Source organism: Vigna angularis, chromosome 5, assembly GCF_016808095.1.
Source record: "Vigna angularis cultivar LongXiaoDou No.4 chromosome 5, ASM1680809v1, whole genome shotgun sequence".
Taxonomy (NCBI): domain Eukaryota; kingdom Viridiplantae; phylum Streptophyta; class Magnoliopsida; order Fabales; family Fabaceae; genus Vigna; species Vigna angularis.
The window spans coordinates 23,356,253-23,373,715 of record NC_068974.1 but is presented as its reverse complement, the minus strand read 5'-3'; the positions used below and the strand labels follow the sequence as shown (position 1 = coordinate 23,373,715).

Below are 17,463 nucleotides of genomic sequence, written 5' to 3'. Positions count from 1 at the left end.
TCAAAATTGGAGCAAATAACCTTCTGAGGCGATGTGTGACTAAGGAAGAAGTGGAAGGAATTTTATGGCATTGTCATGACTCACCTTATGGGGGACATTTTAGTGGAGAGAGAACAGCTGCAAAAGTGTTACAGTCAGGATTTTATTGGCCTACCTTTTTTGAAGATGCCCACAATCATGCCAAGAACTGTGACAAGTGTCAAAGGATGGGTACTATTTGCAGACGTCATGAAATGCCACTACAAGGCATACTAGAGGTTGAAGTTTTTGAATGCTAGGGCATAGACTTTGTTGGACCTTTTCCACCATCTTTCAATAATGAATACATACCGATGGTAGTGGATTATGTGAGTAAATGGGTTGAAGCTATGGCTTGTCCCAATAATGATTCTAGCACTGTGATTAAATTTCTGAAAAGGCAAATTTTCTCCTGGTTTGGAATGCCAAGAGTAGTCATCAGTGATGGAGGATCTCATTTTTGTAATTTTCAGCTTGCAAAGGTACTCAAGCATTATGGTGTGAGACATAAGGTAGCTAAACCTTATCATCCAAAGACAAATGGACAAGCTGAGGTTTCTAATAGGGAAATAAAGAGGATCCTAGAAAAGACAGTTGCTTTATCATGAAAGGATTGGTCTCAGAAGTTAGATGATGCTCTTTGGGCATATCGAATTGCAATGAAGACAACTATTTGATTATCTCCTTTTCAAATGGTGTATGGAAAGGCATGTCACCTCCTGATGGAGATGGAATATCGTGCTCTGTGGGCCTTAAAATTCTTGAATTATGATCCAAGTGGCACTGCAGAAAATAGAAGAAGGCAAATTATTGAGCTTGAGGAGATGCGGTTACATGCCTATGATTCTTCCAAGAATTACAAAGAGAAGGTGAAATTTTATCATGACAGGAAGCTGATAAAACAAAGTCTTTAATCCAGGGTAGCGGGTGTTGTTGTTCAATTCTCGACTAAAACTTTTCCCTGGAAAGTTGAAGTCCAAGTGGTCTGGTCCGTTTATGTTCAAGAATGTGCTTCCACATGGAGCAGTTGAGTTGACAGATCCATCCTCTAAAGACCCACAAAGAACTTGGATGGTCAATGGACAACGTCTCAAGCATTATTTGGGTGGTGAGGTGAAATGCCTTTCCACTATCATGGAGTTGGTTGATCTAAATTGATTTTTATGGTGTCAACCTAGTGACGTTAAAAGAGCGCTTACTGGGAGGCAACCCAACTTTATGAACCTTTCTTTTTAATTATTTGTTTTGTTGATTATACTTTGCTTGAGTGAACTACAATGCTTTGGTTCAACTTTTGTATGTTTTTGTGATGAGTATTGCTTTGTGATACTCCAGTGTGCTGATTGATGTTGAGATGATGTATGATGTGCTGATATTTAGGTGATAGCTCACAGAGTATGAAACAGGTGCTTGAGGTAAAGTTTGATTGAGATATTGAGCAGGGTGTTTTTCTGAATTTTGGGAGTTATGAGTTTACCTATGTGAGTTTTTAGCGTTAGAGTTTTTGTGAATAATTGATATTACTTTGGAAGTATAAATGATTTTGCCCAAATTTTTTGTGATTGAATTACTTGCTTGCAGGTTTCATATGATCAATGCCTTGTTGTCCCTTATTCATTTGGCCTTCACATGATTTTTGTCCACTGAAAAGAAAACAAATTGTTTTAACCTTTGAACCTTGAACCTTATGCATGTTTTGAAAGCCCTTTGTGAAAATCTTTACCTTGAGTTAAGTTGAGAACATTTGTGAGGTATTGATAAAGGTTCAAGTTTGGGGTTGCTGGAAAGACTGGGAAAGGAAAAAGAAAAAGCATTGAGCTAAGTAGTTAATATTTGATAAGAAAAAGAAAAAGGAAAAGAAAAAGAAAGATTAAAAGAAAAGAAAAGAAAAGCTCAATGCAAGGGAAAGTTGGGAAAAAGAAAGAGAGTTTGTGCTTGAATGATGATATCATAAATGTCTCTCTTAACTCAAGGATTTTGCTGACCAGAAAAACCAATTTTCTTCTTAGCCCAGCCAAGTTACAAGCCATGAAAAGCCCTTGTGATGACAACTTACTTGTGAGTATGTTTGATTGTGGCTAAATGAAAGGCAAAGTTAATTTGTGTGACATTATGATAGTAGAGTGAAAAGGACACCAACACCTTACTATACACATGTGAGTTGAGTGATACACTTTTGAGTCCTTGAGTGAAACACTTTCCTTGGTGAGAAGTAGTTCTTTGAATTTCTAATTACATCTTTGCTTGGTTGATTGATGATTCTTAAGGATAACATCTGTTGAAGTATATGAGCATCACATTGATTTTGATTGAATTAAGGCATCTGCACATCTTGACTAATTTCTGTATGCTGAGTTGATAAAAATGATTGCTTGTCTCAAAGAAAAAGTTTTTGAAAAAGGCCGAGTCATTGTAGTGATTGTTTTGAAGAAGGCTGTGATAACGGTTGAAAATACCGTTATCTGTGATGTAATTTTGATACTAAATGCACCCTTTTTTGCTTAGGAACTTGCTTGGAATCATGTTTTTCTGTTAAGTTGTGTGAATAAGAGAGTTGAGGTTGAATTTAATGATTTTATGACTAATTTCCCTTGTTTTGATAGAAAATGAGATAATATGGAAAGCAGGGATGAAGTGCCATGGAGATGGAGCTTAGAAAGGCCTGAAAAAGCACCATATGGGAGGAGCGCTCGAAGCTTGGGCGCCCCTTTTGGATGCATGAGCGTAGAAGAGTGCCGCTCATCGCCTGGGCGCCCCTTTTTGCGCGCTTGAGCGCTTGATGCACGAAGCTTGGGCGTCATCTCTAAGCCTTGGGCGCAGAAGAATGTCGTTCACTGCCCGGGCACCCCTTTTTGGGTGCTTGAGCGCCTGATGCACGAGGCTTAGGTGTCATCTCTGAGGCTTGGGCGCAGAAGACCATCGCTCACCGCCTGATCACCTCTTTTTGGGCGCTTGAGCGCTGGAGGCTCGAAGCTTGGGCGTCTTCTACAGGTCTTGAGCATGGAAGACCACCGCTCGCCGCCCAGGCGCCCTAAGTGGGGCGCTTGAGCGCCACTGACTCGGGCCTGGGCTTTGTTTCTGTTCTGTTATCGCTCTATTTAAAGGACTCAAACGTCCTAGGTTTGGTATCTCTAGCTGGAGCAGCACAACATCACTCTCTTCCACTCTCTGAAGGCAGATTTGGATGCGAAAGCGTGCTTCCTCTACTTTTAGGGTTTTGCTATCTCATGCTTTTCCAACATTCATCTAGTTTCATCATGACTATGGTGAACTAAACTCTATTTGTTTTTTGGGGATGATGTAACCTTGTGAACTCTCATGTATTTTAATTTATTCTTAATAACACATGTTTTTTCATTAATTGTTAGAGTAACTCATTTGTGCTTATTACATGCTTTGTTTAACTCATTCATCGCATGATTTATGAATTGCATGAGTGTTGGGAGGTTCCTTACAATTCAGGTTCTTGTTGAATTCTCCCAGGACTAATATTGCTCAAGGATAAGGGTATGAGTCTTGGTCGTCTTTAAGCTCTTGATCTTCACATTTAATTGTTAGGAATGCTAGGAATTGCATGAACTGGTGATTAAGGACAAGCCTATTTCGCCGAGGGATCGGGTTTAGGTGATTTAGTGAGTGACGTAACATTAATGCATAAAGAAGAATTCTTACATACATGAGAGGGAACTTGGTGAAATCTAACCCCAACAACATACTCATCTCATATTAAACAACATTTGTTTATCACTGTGCTCTTTTGCTATTGATCAAACTGCATTCATATTTAATTTTCTGTCTTTGCATCTTAAGCAAATGATCTCGTTTTATTTAAGTCTTAATTAATCGAGTAATCACACAACTTTCTAATGTTGAGAGTCTTCTGGGATACGATACTTGGTCTTACCATTTTATATTACTTGTGCGATTTGTTGCACTTGTCATTCTATCAACAGTGTCCATATCAAAGAAAACCAATAATCATGCCATGAATGAGTTAAACATAACAAGCATAGAGAAAAAGAGAATAACCCTAAAAATTAATGAAAGAAGCATAAATAAATTGGAATCAATTCAAATACATGAGAGTTTAGAGGTTACATCTTCCCCAACAACAAATTGAATTTAGTTCCCCCTTGGCATGGAGAAACTAGATGAACAATGGAATGAGAATGAAAGATAAACCCTAAAAACTGAAAAGAAGAGCTTCTGCATCCAATTCTCCCTCTAGAGAGAGTTGGAAAAGTACCTTCTGTCAAAAAATACTCCCTCTAGGACATCCAAGTCCTTATATATAACTGAATTGGATCGTGGGCCAACATCGCCAACGCTCAGCGCCCCTACTTAGGGCTCCAACTCCCAGGCGTGAAACGGTACTCGAAGACTGGCGCTCAGCATCCCTGAAAGGGTGCCCAGGCGTGGGTACGAGACCTCCAGCGTTGAGGGTCCAGAAAAGGGCACCCAGTCGTGGTTGTGAGACAACCAACGCCCAGGGCCCCAGAAAAGGGCGCCCAGGCGTCTTGTGACCTTCTGTAGCCTTCTCTTCTAGTGCTCTTTTTGTCCTTTCTTAGTTCCAACTTCTTGACAATTTTACTCCTCTTCCAATTCATCCCAGTTTCCTGCAAAGTCAAGGGAGTTTAATGATAAAATCCTCAAGTATAACCTCAACTCTCTTATTTCCCAAAATAAGCTAAAAACATGTGTTCAACCAAGCTTCTAAGTCAAAAAGGGTTGATTTAGTATCAAAATTGCACCACAAATAACGGTATATTCAACCGTTATCACAACCCCAAACTTGAAACTTTGCTTGTCCTCAAGCAAAATGTAACTTGGGTTAAACAAAATAATCACATTACAATGGCCTAGCACACCAAAAAGCATTTTCCTCTAGAACAAGTAAATCACTCATGTTTGCTCATCATAGAAAGATTAGTCAAGATATAATGATGTTTAGCCAAGACATACACAACAGATGCAAACCTCATTAACAATTAACAACCAGGCAAGAATGATATCATAAAGTGCATGGAAGAATTCCTCACCCAGGATAGTGTTTCACTCTAACTCAAAGGTGTATAGTGAAGTAACACTCTTGCACACTACCATCACAATGTCACATGAATCAACTTTGCCTTTCATTTAAACACATCAAACACACTCACAAGCAAGTTATCATCACAAGGACTTTTTCTAGGCTTGTAACATGGCCGGGCTAAGAAAAAAATTGGTTTTCCTAGACAACAAAATTCCTTGAGTTAAGAGAGTCAACAATTTACTTTATGATACATCATTAATCTCTCTTGTTGAGATTGTTGATAGGGGGAGCACTGGTTTAGCTGAACCTACAATCTCAGAGCTTCTGGATTTTTATGATGACAACACATAATTAATAACACATGTGTTTATGTGTTACATGTTCATTACTTTCATGATTATGATTATATGAGAACATGTTTTTGTTGTGTTGATCATTGCAATTCACTATGTTATATGTGAGATTTAATCTGTGATTGCATGAAAATTGTTTTGGAAAAGAAAAACCACATGCACCTTAGTTGAACTTAAATTGTGTGACAAAACAACAGTTTTAAGTCGACTTCATTATGAAGTAAGTCGATTAAAACTCGTGGCTTTGCACAAACTTCTTCAAAGTGTGCTATGAGAATTTTTGATGCGAAAGTTTTTCAAAACTTTGTTTAACTATGTTATATAGTCGAATATCTCACATCTAAGGATATTCGAATGCAAATGTTTTGTACTAAACAATGGAAAGGAAAACCTTGGTAAGTTTGAGTCTAAGGCTGATGAAGAAATTTTTATAGGATATTCACTCACAAGCAAAGCTTATCGGGTATAAAACGAGAGAACAATATGTGTTGAAGAATCGATTCACGTTGCGTTGGATGAGTATGTTGAAACCGCTTTTAATCCTGAACAGACTAGAAAATCTATAGAAGCTGACAACTCTACTGGAGAAGAGGAAGAAATTGAGGAAATTCCAAAAGAAGAGAACTCTGAAGACGTAATCGATTCTCCCATGTTGAAAATAGAATGGCTTAGTTTCAATACCAAGAGGGGGGTGAATTGGTGAAACATAAAATCAGAGTCTTTTAAAAATCTTTTTTGTAAAACACTAGTAAACATATGGGCTTTTAATGCGCTATATACGTCTCGGTTTTACTGAAACCGAAGCGTATAAAAGCGCGGTGGCATAATTGTAAATTTGGGGAAGGAGATATGCCTCGGTTAAGATGGAACCGAAGCCCAAGAGGTCAACTACCTCGGCTGAGTCAGAAACCGATGCCTAAAGCATTGCCACGTTGCCCCTGCTCTAATGTAAATCAGCTGACAACTTTTTTAAATTCAGCTTACTGCCTCGGGTACAGTCAGAACCGAGGCGTAAACGTTGCCACGTACCTTACTTCTCTGCTGCTCCTCTGCACATCCACTACAGTAGTTGATTGACAGTCATACTGCTTCGGTTATCAGCAGAACTGAGGCAGAAAGGTTATGTTAGGGCATCGTTGGGTTCCAACCGAGGCATATAGCTAATATATTTTTTATTTTTTGTTATTTTCTGCTAGTATAGGCACCGGTTAGTATTAAAAACCGAAGCAGTATACCTTTATCAGCCCCTCCCTCCACGACTGTTCCATTCATAAAAGTGTCTGATTTTCTTCTGACTGCAGCATAGACTACCTCGGTTAGGATAGAGTCGGTGCCGAAATTCGATACGACCTCGGCCTTAAATGAAACCGAAGCATGTATACTTTTTTTGAATTTTTTTAAAGATGTTTAGGCATCGGGTTTTCGTAGAACCGCTTTAGTAGCTCGCATACGGCTTCGGGTTTCTATGAAACCGAGGTAATATCGTTTGGTTTATTTTTACCAAAGCGATTTACAGTTCTTAGTCTTCCACCAGAGTTTTCTCTTCCACCAGCCCTTCTTTCTCTTCCACCAGAGTTCGGTTTCGATTTCTCTTCGACCAAAGACCAAAGACCAAACGCGAACTACTGCCCGGCGAACCTTGGTTTCGAATTTTGTCGCGGGTGGCCTCTCTCGTCTTCTCCGTGCATCCACCGCCGTGCCGCTACAGTTCCACCCCCTCCTTCACCTCCATTGTCTCCAGCGAAGCGCTATCCAGGTTGGGTGGCTCTATTTCTCTCGCGAACAGTAGGAGTATTCTCTCCGAGCGTTGCTTCTGCCATCGTTCCCGCTTCTCCACCGTCGCTCCACTACCTTTGTTGCTGCTGTTTACCTGCTCCAGTAGGTAAGTTCTTTACAATTTCATTTGTCTGTGGTTTGATATTTGTTTGAATGAAGAAAGAAATGTCTGTGGTTATTGATATTGGTTTATTTTCCTGATTTTTTGCCCTTGATTGGAATTAATTTTCCCCACATTGAAGCACGAATTAGTGATTCTGTAATTAATGCACCATATTTTCGATTCATGCTTGGCTTATTTGTTATTGTATCGAGACAGTGGTGGTAGTATCTCTGTTGTGGATGTTGTCCTTGGTGTGTACGTTGGGTGGTGTAAGGTGACGATTCACGAAATGGGACTCAAACTTGGAACAGCGTCTCGATGATATCTTTTCTTTGTTTTTTGTTTTTTTTACCTGCCTTTGCTGTCAAGACAAAAATGATAAGCTTTGAAATTTGTATTCTCCGACAACAGTTATTCTCTTTTGTGTATGAGATATCCTTCTGTTTTGGAAAATAATGCAAAATGTGTAGCAGGCAAATCATATACAGTGGAGAAATCGGATTGAGAGAAATTGAATATTCTTTTGGTTTTTCTTCTCACCATTTCCTTCTAAATCAAGAGCCCCATTTCTCCAACCATTTTAGGGTGTTTCGCATGTGGAACTTGGAATATTGCTTGAGAACCTCACATGCCCAGTTGGTCGGCTATCACATAATTCACAAAAAATGATACAAAATGGGACTTACTCTCTACAATTTTAAAAAATAGAACCATATTGGACGAAAATGGAATGAACATTGGCATGCAGATATAGAAGAAAAATACCCTATTACATTAAAATACCTTATGCAGATATTCTGAATACACTATTTAAAATTTACAAAAATAAAAATATGAATTAAAAATAAAAATATGAATTAAATTTTTTACATTAAATAAAAATAAATTAAATAACATATAAGGAAAAAAATACTTTTAAGTCTTAAAGTTATATTTACCAATTCACTTATATGAGTCATTCTAATTACTTCTAATTATAATTAAATAAAAAAACTACTCTGAGAGTGGTTAAGAAAATTAGGTAAAGAAGTAAGAGGTTAATTTAAGAGGTTGGAACGAAAATGCACATTATCAAAGAGAATAAAAGAGATGAGAATTTTACTATTTAAATGGGGTAATGCAATTTATAATATGAAAAACTCTAAATTAACTCGTGACGAAATTTAAAGTTTTAATACTTATGAAAAACATTTCATAGTTGCTTTTAATAGTATTTGACTGATATTTGTCTGTGGTGATTTTAATAGTCCTTTGCTTTTATTTGATGTTGTATGTAGCATATGCAATTCTTTGTTGGTTTGGATATATTCTTGTTTTTAATTAGCCTTAGATTCCCGTTTGAGATTCAATACAAAAATTATTTACTATCTCCAGATTTTTTTAAACAAATGTACTTTTTAAAAATGAATACAAAGGAGATGGTAATAATAATTTATAAGTATTGAATCTTGAATTGTCCGGCTGGACAGTTTAAGAAGAGTAATAACTTTTTATAGTTTATTATAACATATCAATTTTAATATACATATCTTAAATTCATGAAAATTTACTGTTGTGTTTTGTATTGATCTTCGGGTGCATATTTGATTGTGATTTATAATCACTTTCATTTCGTGTAACCTGAAGACCAATGCGAAATGCTGGAAAACTTTCGTGAAATTTAAGATATGTCGTTTAAAATTGATATGTTTAATAAACTAAAAAAAGTTAATCTTCTTGAATGGGATAGGGTCACACCTTGAATACAAACACGATCAAAGTGATCATTCAAGATTATTGAAATTGTGTAAACAATTTCAGTAAACATGCGTACAGATAGAGGGTGGATTAATTTACCACGCATCAGCACTGAGTACGAGAGAGGGGTAGAAGAATTTATAGAGTTTGCGCAACGTAATGCGAGTACAAGTGGTGATGATGAAGTCAAGTTCAGATGTCCCTGTGTGAACTGTTTGAATGGGAGGAAGTTGAACGCAACTGATATTAGGGAACATCTTATCTTTGATGGTTTCATATGAAGTTATACAACATGGATATGGCACGACGAATTAACAGACTTTCCAACTGTCTCTACAACTGAAAATGTTTATGATTCCATAATGGATATGGAAGATCAAGCAGAAGAAGACAACTTAGAGGACATGATCCGTGATGTTGGCGCAGAAGCTTTTGCCCATGCGCATGTGTATGAAACGATGTCCACTGATGCGGAGACTCCTTTGTATGCGGGTTCAACTAAGTTCACACGGTTGTCAGTGGTGTTAAGGCTCATGAATTTAAAGGCGAGCAATGGATGGAGTGATAAGAGTTTTACAGAATTGTTGTCGTTGTTGAATGAAATGATGCCAGATGGAAATACGTTACCCAATCGTAATTATGATGCAAAAAAAATTCTTTGTCCGATGGGTATGGAATATAAACGGATACATGCATGTCCGAATGATTGCATATTATATAGGAATGAGAATGAAGTTTTGATAAAGTGTCCAAAATGTGGGTTATCACGATACAAGTCAAAAAACAACGGTGAAGATGGTGGTCACACAGAAAAGAATGGTTCTGCAGTGAAAGTAGTTTGGTACCTTCCACTAGTTGCCAGACTTAAGCGTTTGTTGGCGAATCCCAAAGACGCTAAAAACCTAAGATGGCATGCAGATGAGAGAACAACTGATGGGCTGCTTTGTCATCCAACTTATTCAACGCAATGGAAAATTATTGATCAAGAATTCCCCCAATTTGGTGAAGAATGTAGAAATCTTAGGTTTGGCTTAGCTACTGATGGAATGAATCCATTTGGTAATTTAAGTACCAATCACAGTTGTTGGCCCGTTATACTGATAATTTACAACTTATCTCCTGGATTGTGCATGAAAAGAAAGTACATGATGTTGTCAATGTTGATATCTGGTCCAAAGCAGCTTGGAAATGACATCGATGTTTATCTAAGGCCACTAGTTGAAGACTTGAAGTTGTTGTGGGTTGATGGGGTTGAAATATTTGATGCCTTTGCTTCAGAAACTTTCATGATGCATGCCATGTTATTTTGCACCATTAATGACTTCCCAGCTTACGGTAATTTGTCGGGGTACAGTGTGAAGGGTCATAAAGCATGTCCTATATGTGAAGAAAACACTGCAGCTCAACAATTAAAACACGGAAGGAAGACAATATATATGCGTCATCGGCAATTTTTACAATCTAATCATCCATATCGAAGGTTAAAGAAAGCATTCAATGGAGAACAAGAAAAAGACAATGCACCCATTCCACTTACTGGACTTGAAGTTGCTGAGAAAGTTAATAGAGTACATCATATATTTGGAAAAACGTCGAAGAAGTCTTCTGTAACGACCCCTTGGAAGAAGAAATCAATATTCTTTGATCTTCCATATTGGTCAAAGTTAGATGTTAGACATTGCATATATGTCATGCATGTTGAGAAAAATGTTTGTGATAGCTTGATTGGTACACTACTAAACATCCATGGAAAAACAAAAGATGGAGTGAATGCGCGTTTGGATTTGGTTGACATGAAGATCCGAGAAGAGTTGGCACCAAGAGAGATTGGTAAACGTACTTATTTTCCCCCTGCATGTTACACAATGTCCAAACAAGAGAAGATAAGTTTTTGTCTTTGTTTAAAGAGTATCAAGGTACCACAAGGATACTCTTCAAATATCAATAGCTTAGTGTCAATGCAAGACTTAAAGCTTGTTGGACTGAAGTCTCACGATTGCCACGTCTTAATGCAACAGTTGTTACCAGTGGCAATTCGTGGAATTTTGCCCAAAAAAGTTAGGCAGACCATAACTCGATTGTGCTCATTTTTCTCGTCAATTTGTACTAAATTCATCGATCCTACAAAGTTAGATGAACTTCAAAGCGAAATTATCATCATCTTGTGTCAGCTAGAAATGTTTTTCCCTCCATCCTTTTTTGACATCATGGTGCATTTACTTGTTCATTTGGTCAGAGAAATAAAGTTGTGTGGACCAGTATACTTAAGATGGATGTACCCTATTGAGCGTTATATGAAGATTTTGAAAGGGTACGTCAAAAATCAATATCGTCCAGAAGGTTCAATGATTGAAAGATATATTGCTGAAGAAAGTATTGAGTTTTTCTCTGAGTATATGACTAAAGCAAATCCGATAGGAGTCCCTAGACATCATGATTGAATAGATATTCTACAAGTAAAAGCATCCGAGGTGTGAATGTGGTGACGAAAAGTCGTGAAGAATTGATGCAAGCACATCTGTACATATTAAACAACACAGATGAAGTGATCCCATTTTTGGAAGCACACAAAGCCGTTGTAAAGGACAACTATCCACGACAATCAGAGAAATGGCAGTTGATGGAGCATAACAAAACATTCTTGTCCTGGTTCAAATCTGAAGTTTCGAAAGAATCACGGTCCTCAGAGACTTTGTTGTGGTTAGCAAATGGCTTGAAGTTTGATGTTGTATGTTGTACAGGCTACGAAACTAATAATTGCACATTCTATACAAAGACTTTGGATGATAAAAGCATAGTACAAAATAGTGGCGTCAGTCTAGAAGCTGAGTCGCTACAGTTTTCCACATCCAAAGATCAACATCCTGTAGTTGGATCCATGAGATATTATGGTAGAATTGAAGAGATATGGGAAGTTGATTACACTAAGTTTTCCGTTGCACTCTTTAAATCTAAGTGGGTAGACAATAAGAGTGGTGTCAAAATAGATGAATCTGGTATGACACTTGTTGATTTTCGAAAGGTTGGTTATGGAGACGAACCGTTCATCATGGCATATCAAGCAAGTCAGGTTTTTTATGTCAAAGATCCCGCGTCTGACCATTGGTATGTTGCTCTCCAAGGAAAAAAGGCAAATTGAAGATAAAGAAGAGAATCTAAGTAATCTTCATATTGTTGACAACCATCCATTTAAAACGACAATAAATTTGGATGACGACCCTCTAATTGATGATATACAAGCAATACGAGAAGATCACAATGAGGGAATATATATATGACCAATCCATATGATTATGTATGAATTTCATGTTTGTGTAAATATTTATGGCTTTTGTTAAATAATATATGTTATTTTATAACTGTTTTATTTATCTTTCATCTTATTTATTGTGACAGATATATGGCTGAGTCACCTCATTCGTCAGGCGATGAAGTCCCCACCACTTCTAGATGGACGAGAGGAGCAACGAGGTTACGACAGCTTATACTTAGAAGAAATGCAGGTGAGAGGACACCTGCCATTATTGACGTGGTCACTGGAGTTGCATCTGGCCCAAATGCAGATGTATTTAGGTCTTACCTTGGAGTATTGGCACGTGATCGTATCTCTATACTTACTCCATCCTTTGACCATGTTTCTAAGGCTGATCGGAATCTTATCTGGCAAGATCTATTGGTAAGTTAAGCAATATTGTTCCAAATTCTATATTCATTATATTGATAAATCTGTATTGATATAAGATTATTACTTTCTTTGTTGCAGATAACATTTGATATGCCAAACGTCGAGAGCTTAAGGAAAAAGTGTTTATCTGCAATTGCAGAAAGATTTCGAGGGTTTAAGACAAAATTGACGTCTACATATACATTTGGACCAAAAAGTAACGAAAATCCATGTTCCAAATATTCAGCAATTGACGAAGAAACATGGCGTCAGTTTGTAGAGCTTCGTTCATCCGAGGCGTGGCAGGTAAGTGTAGGAAAATCATTCAATTCATCATTCATAATTCTCTACTATGACAATTGTTTCATTTTGTCACAGGAGAAAAGGTCAAAAGCATAGGGAATAAGCGCTCAGAATAAAAATCCACACTTAGTGTCTCGTGGTGGATATAGGAAGTTTGAAGAGAAAATAATGAAGCAGAAGTCAGATAGCAGACTTCCACTTTCTGAGGGTGGTGACCCTCCTCCTCCTCCTTCACCACCATCTCGGCACGAGAAGTGGAAGTTAGCCTGTATAAGACCATCGGGCTCCTACACTTCCGAGTCTGCCAGAGAAATATCTGAAAGAATTGTAAGATGTCATTTCTTATATTTTTACATTAATTTTGTTATATATATATTACATAGATCTTTCTAATGATTTTGAAATTTTGTTATGTGACAGGACTCCTTGGTTGAGCAGAGCTCCCAAGGTCAATTTACACAAGAAGGTCGTCAATATATTCTTGCCACAACTATTGGACGACCTGAGCATCCAGGACGGGTGCGTGGTGCTGGGACTGGCATAGGCATACGACAGTTTTTTGGGTCTTCCTCGCGTCCATATTCATACGAAAAGATGAAGGAGGACATAAGAAAAGAGATGACGCAGGAGATCACAAAGAAGGTTCGGGCAGAGTTGTATGATGAAGTTGCTAAAATGGTTGCGTGCCAGTTCCAGCAGCATTATGAGGGTTATGGCAATCGTCCTCCGCCATCTCCTGTAGCGGAACATGTTGTGCCCCCTACAGGTGAACTTATTTATTTTTGGTTACTAATTTACTTTTTGCATAACCTAACATTTAATTTGATAGGTAGAAGTGGTAAAGGAAGTTGTTCAGCTGCCGGTGCTCCAGGGGACGACATGGATGAAACTCGTCCATGTCAGTTATATATTCTTTTTGATACTGGGACCATGCTAGTGGCTCGTGGTATAGTTTATGAGACAGCCACTATAGTGCATGGTGTACAACTTTCAGAAGATGAGGTCAAGGTCACGGTGGATGAAGTTTTCATAGCAGATGTCGTTCTTCCTGTGCCTACAGATGAATTCTTCACTGTGGAAGAAGCATTTAAGCCCTTTGTCGCCTGGCCTAAACATTTGGTTGGTGATGTATCTAATCCCCCGGTAAACACTTGTACTATATACTTCTCAATTTTAATATTTACTTCTAATTGACGTTATAACATAACCATTTTTGCATTTAACAGCAGATAGGTCAAGAGGGAAGTCCTACACCGAAGAAGACTCATTTATCTGAGGTTGACCCTCTTGGTGCGTTAGACGAGCTTGCTAAAATCATTTCAGATGCGCCGATGAATGTACACTGGGATTGTACTACATTTGGAAGAGAAGCTCAGATTCCATTGTACTTGCATCATCAAGATGTTAGGGAGCTTGCGTCGGGTAGAGAAGAAATTAATATTACACTCATTCAGCTGTGAATGATGTAAGTTTATGAAAACTTTTTTATATAATTCTATTTCATCTGCTTACTTATATCAGATTATTTCTTCATTTTAGGTATATGTTTGATGTTAGTAACAAGAAAGGGGTTCAACGATGTATATGGGTTCATTGACCCCTCTATGACTCATGAAAGAAATAAATTTGATGATATCCAAACATACATCACCACCTGCTTTGGAATGGGGAAGGAGATATATTTTCTCCCTTATATACATGGGTAAATGAAGTTTGTTAACTTCAACACATTCATATTTTAATTTTGGTATATGATTCATAAGTTATTACCAATTTCAGGTGTCATTGGCAGCTACTTGTGATCTCCATACCGGAGAACACTGCTGTCTGGTTTTGTTCATTGCAGAAGTCTCCTCCCAGCCCTCTTAGACATGTAGTAGATTGGTAAGAATCTCAATGTTTCGACTTTTTTTTTTTATATAAATGTATGCTAAAGGAATTATTTTTAATAGTTCCCTTACAACACATATGATGTTATCTAGGAGATCTACTACTACAGCTAAAAAGCTTGCATGGGTTGCCCTTAAGGTATGGTTTTTTAGTCCATACTTTGTTACATTTGGTTCCATTCAATTGATGTTACTTAACATTTTATAATTATGATGATATATTGTAGTGCAATATACAAACAGGGTCATATGAATGTGGTTACTACGTGGATGATGACCATTATTCGTGCACATTACACCAGTGGATGGGAAATGGTATTATTTAGGTTTCAATTTTATTTTCCTTATAGTTTAGATTTCAAATACACTAAGTTAAATCATTGTATTTTATGCAGAGATTCAATAGGACTGCTCCAATTCCAGAGAAGTCACTTCAACTAGTGAGGAAAGCACTGGCTAAATATGTAATTCATTTATATAATAGTATATAGTAGATATTAGGATATAGTAAGTTCTAAGTTTATGTTTCTAAGTTGTTTGATGCTTATCTACATTACTATTAGTTTAACTTTGTACATTACATTGATTTAGGCTTCAAACTTGATTTATGATTATAATTGGATTGATTTATGCTTATAAGAAGTTGATTTATGATTCAATTGAATGTATTTATGTTTTATTATAATTTTCATCAAAAATATGCGTTTTTGGATTATTTTCGACTGTTCTGGCTGTAAATATATATGTAGGTCTGTTTCTGTTGTTGGGAATGTTGCAGAAAGAGACTTGATTTTTAAAAAAAAAACAAGCACATATGGCTCAGTTAGTGTCAAAACCGAGGTAGAAAAGCAACTTATGCCTCGGTTATGACCACACCAGAGGCAGAAAGTTCTGCGTTGAAAAAAAAAAAAAAGACCTCTACTGCCTCGGTTCAAGCTACAACCGAGGCAGTAGGGTGGAACATACGGCCTCGGTTCCCCTAACCCGAGGCCTATAGTCCTTCGAAAAAAAAAAGAAAAAAACCAAAAACCTTACTGCTTCGGTTATGGTGGAACCGATGTCAAGTCCTCTCGTTTTATGCCTCGGTTGACACCCGAGGCCAAAAGTAGTACACTTTTTGCCTCGCCTGCATATGCCTCGGTTCAAGAACCGGTGCCTATAACGAAAATCAACCACTGTCGTTTCGCCTGTCTGTACTAGTGAAAGGATAAACTTTTAAAACTTTCTTGAAACGCAAGGAAAAAGACTTTGTAGTGCAGCGGAATATAATCGAATGAGTAAAATATAAAGTCGACTGAATGTAACAGAGTAGGGTTAGAAAGATCAAACGCTGAGTTTTTATACTAGTTCAGCCAAGCCTACATCCAGTGTCCTTCCACCACAGGAAGCAAATGCACTATAATGATCAAGGTTTTTAGAACAAGGCTTTTCTAGAGCTGGTTTTCATAAGATATTTGAAAACAAGTCGATTATGTTTCACTTTAAATCAACTGATCCTGAAAAATGGCTTTTAATTTTCAAACCTTTGGTGAAGGTGCATCCACAAATAGACCACCATTATTTGCTGGAGAAAATTAGGATGCAAATCTTTCTTGAATATGTGGATAAAGGAGTTTGGGATGCAACTCTAAACAGTCCATTTGAGCCAACTCATGTTGTTAATGGAAAAACTGTTTTCAAAAACTTTTCTAAGTGGACTCAAGATGAGAACCGAAGAACTCAATATGATGTTAAGGCTAGAAATGTTATTGCTTCTACACTAACCATGGATGAATTTTTCAGGATATCACAATGCAAGACTTCCAAGGAAATGTGGGAGGTTCTTGAGGTTACTCATGAAGGCACAGACGAAGTCAAAAGAGCCAAAAAGAATTCACTGATACAAGAGTATGAATTATTCATAGTGAAGGCTGGTGAGACTATCTACGAGGTGCAAAAAAGATTCACGCATATTGTCAACTACCTCATGGCTCTAGGAAAAGTGTTTGATAAAGAAGAGATCAACATAAAGATCTTGAAAAGCCTCAATAGAAGTTGGCAACCGAAAGTCACTGCTATATCTAAATCAAGAGATCTTACAAGCATGAAGATGGCAACCTTGTTCGACAAGCTGAGAGAACTTGAATTGGAGCTTGCAAGGCTAAAGGAGAAAGAAGAAATTGAAGAGAAGAAATCAATTGCTCTAAAAGCGACAAGCATGAAAGCTACAAAGATTCATGAATCTGAAACTGGTTCAGATGTAGATATACCAAAAAAAAAAATGATGAATATGATGGTAAGAAAATTTGGCAGATTAATGAAAAATAAAAATTCTGCAACTAACAATGCAGGTTTCTCAAGAACAGGAAAGAAGAGTAGAAGAAGCAACGTTGTTCAATGCTATGAATGTGGAAAGGATGGTCATATCAAGCCTAACTGTCCAGACTTGAAGAACAAGCAGAAAGAATTCTCCAAGTATCCTTAGGACAAGAATAGGAAGTAGAGGAAAGCTTATCTTGCTTGGGAAAACAGTGATGAAGATTCTTCCAGTGATGAAGATTGTGATCGTGAAGAAGAATCAAATATATGCTTCATGGCAGGCTTTGCAC

General features: G+C 37.4%; 1 protein-coding gene across 1 annotated transcript; it reads left to right on the top strand.

Annotated features, from left to right (window-relative positions):
* Nucleotides 1-332: 332 nt before the first annotated feature.
* On the top strand, nucleotides 333-1,176 carry LOC128196689 (uncharacterized). The gene is made up of 3 exons (XM_052878191.1): nucleotides 333-572; nucleotides 726-887; nucleotides 988-1,176. The coding sequence occupies exons 1-3, from the start codon at nucleotides 333-335 to the stop codon at nucleotides 1,174-1,176; spliced, it is 591 nt and encodes a 196-aa protein (XP_052734151.1).
* The last annotated feature ends 16,287 nt before the right edge of the window (nucleotides 1,177-17,463 follow it).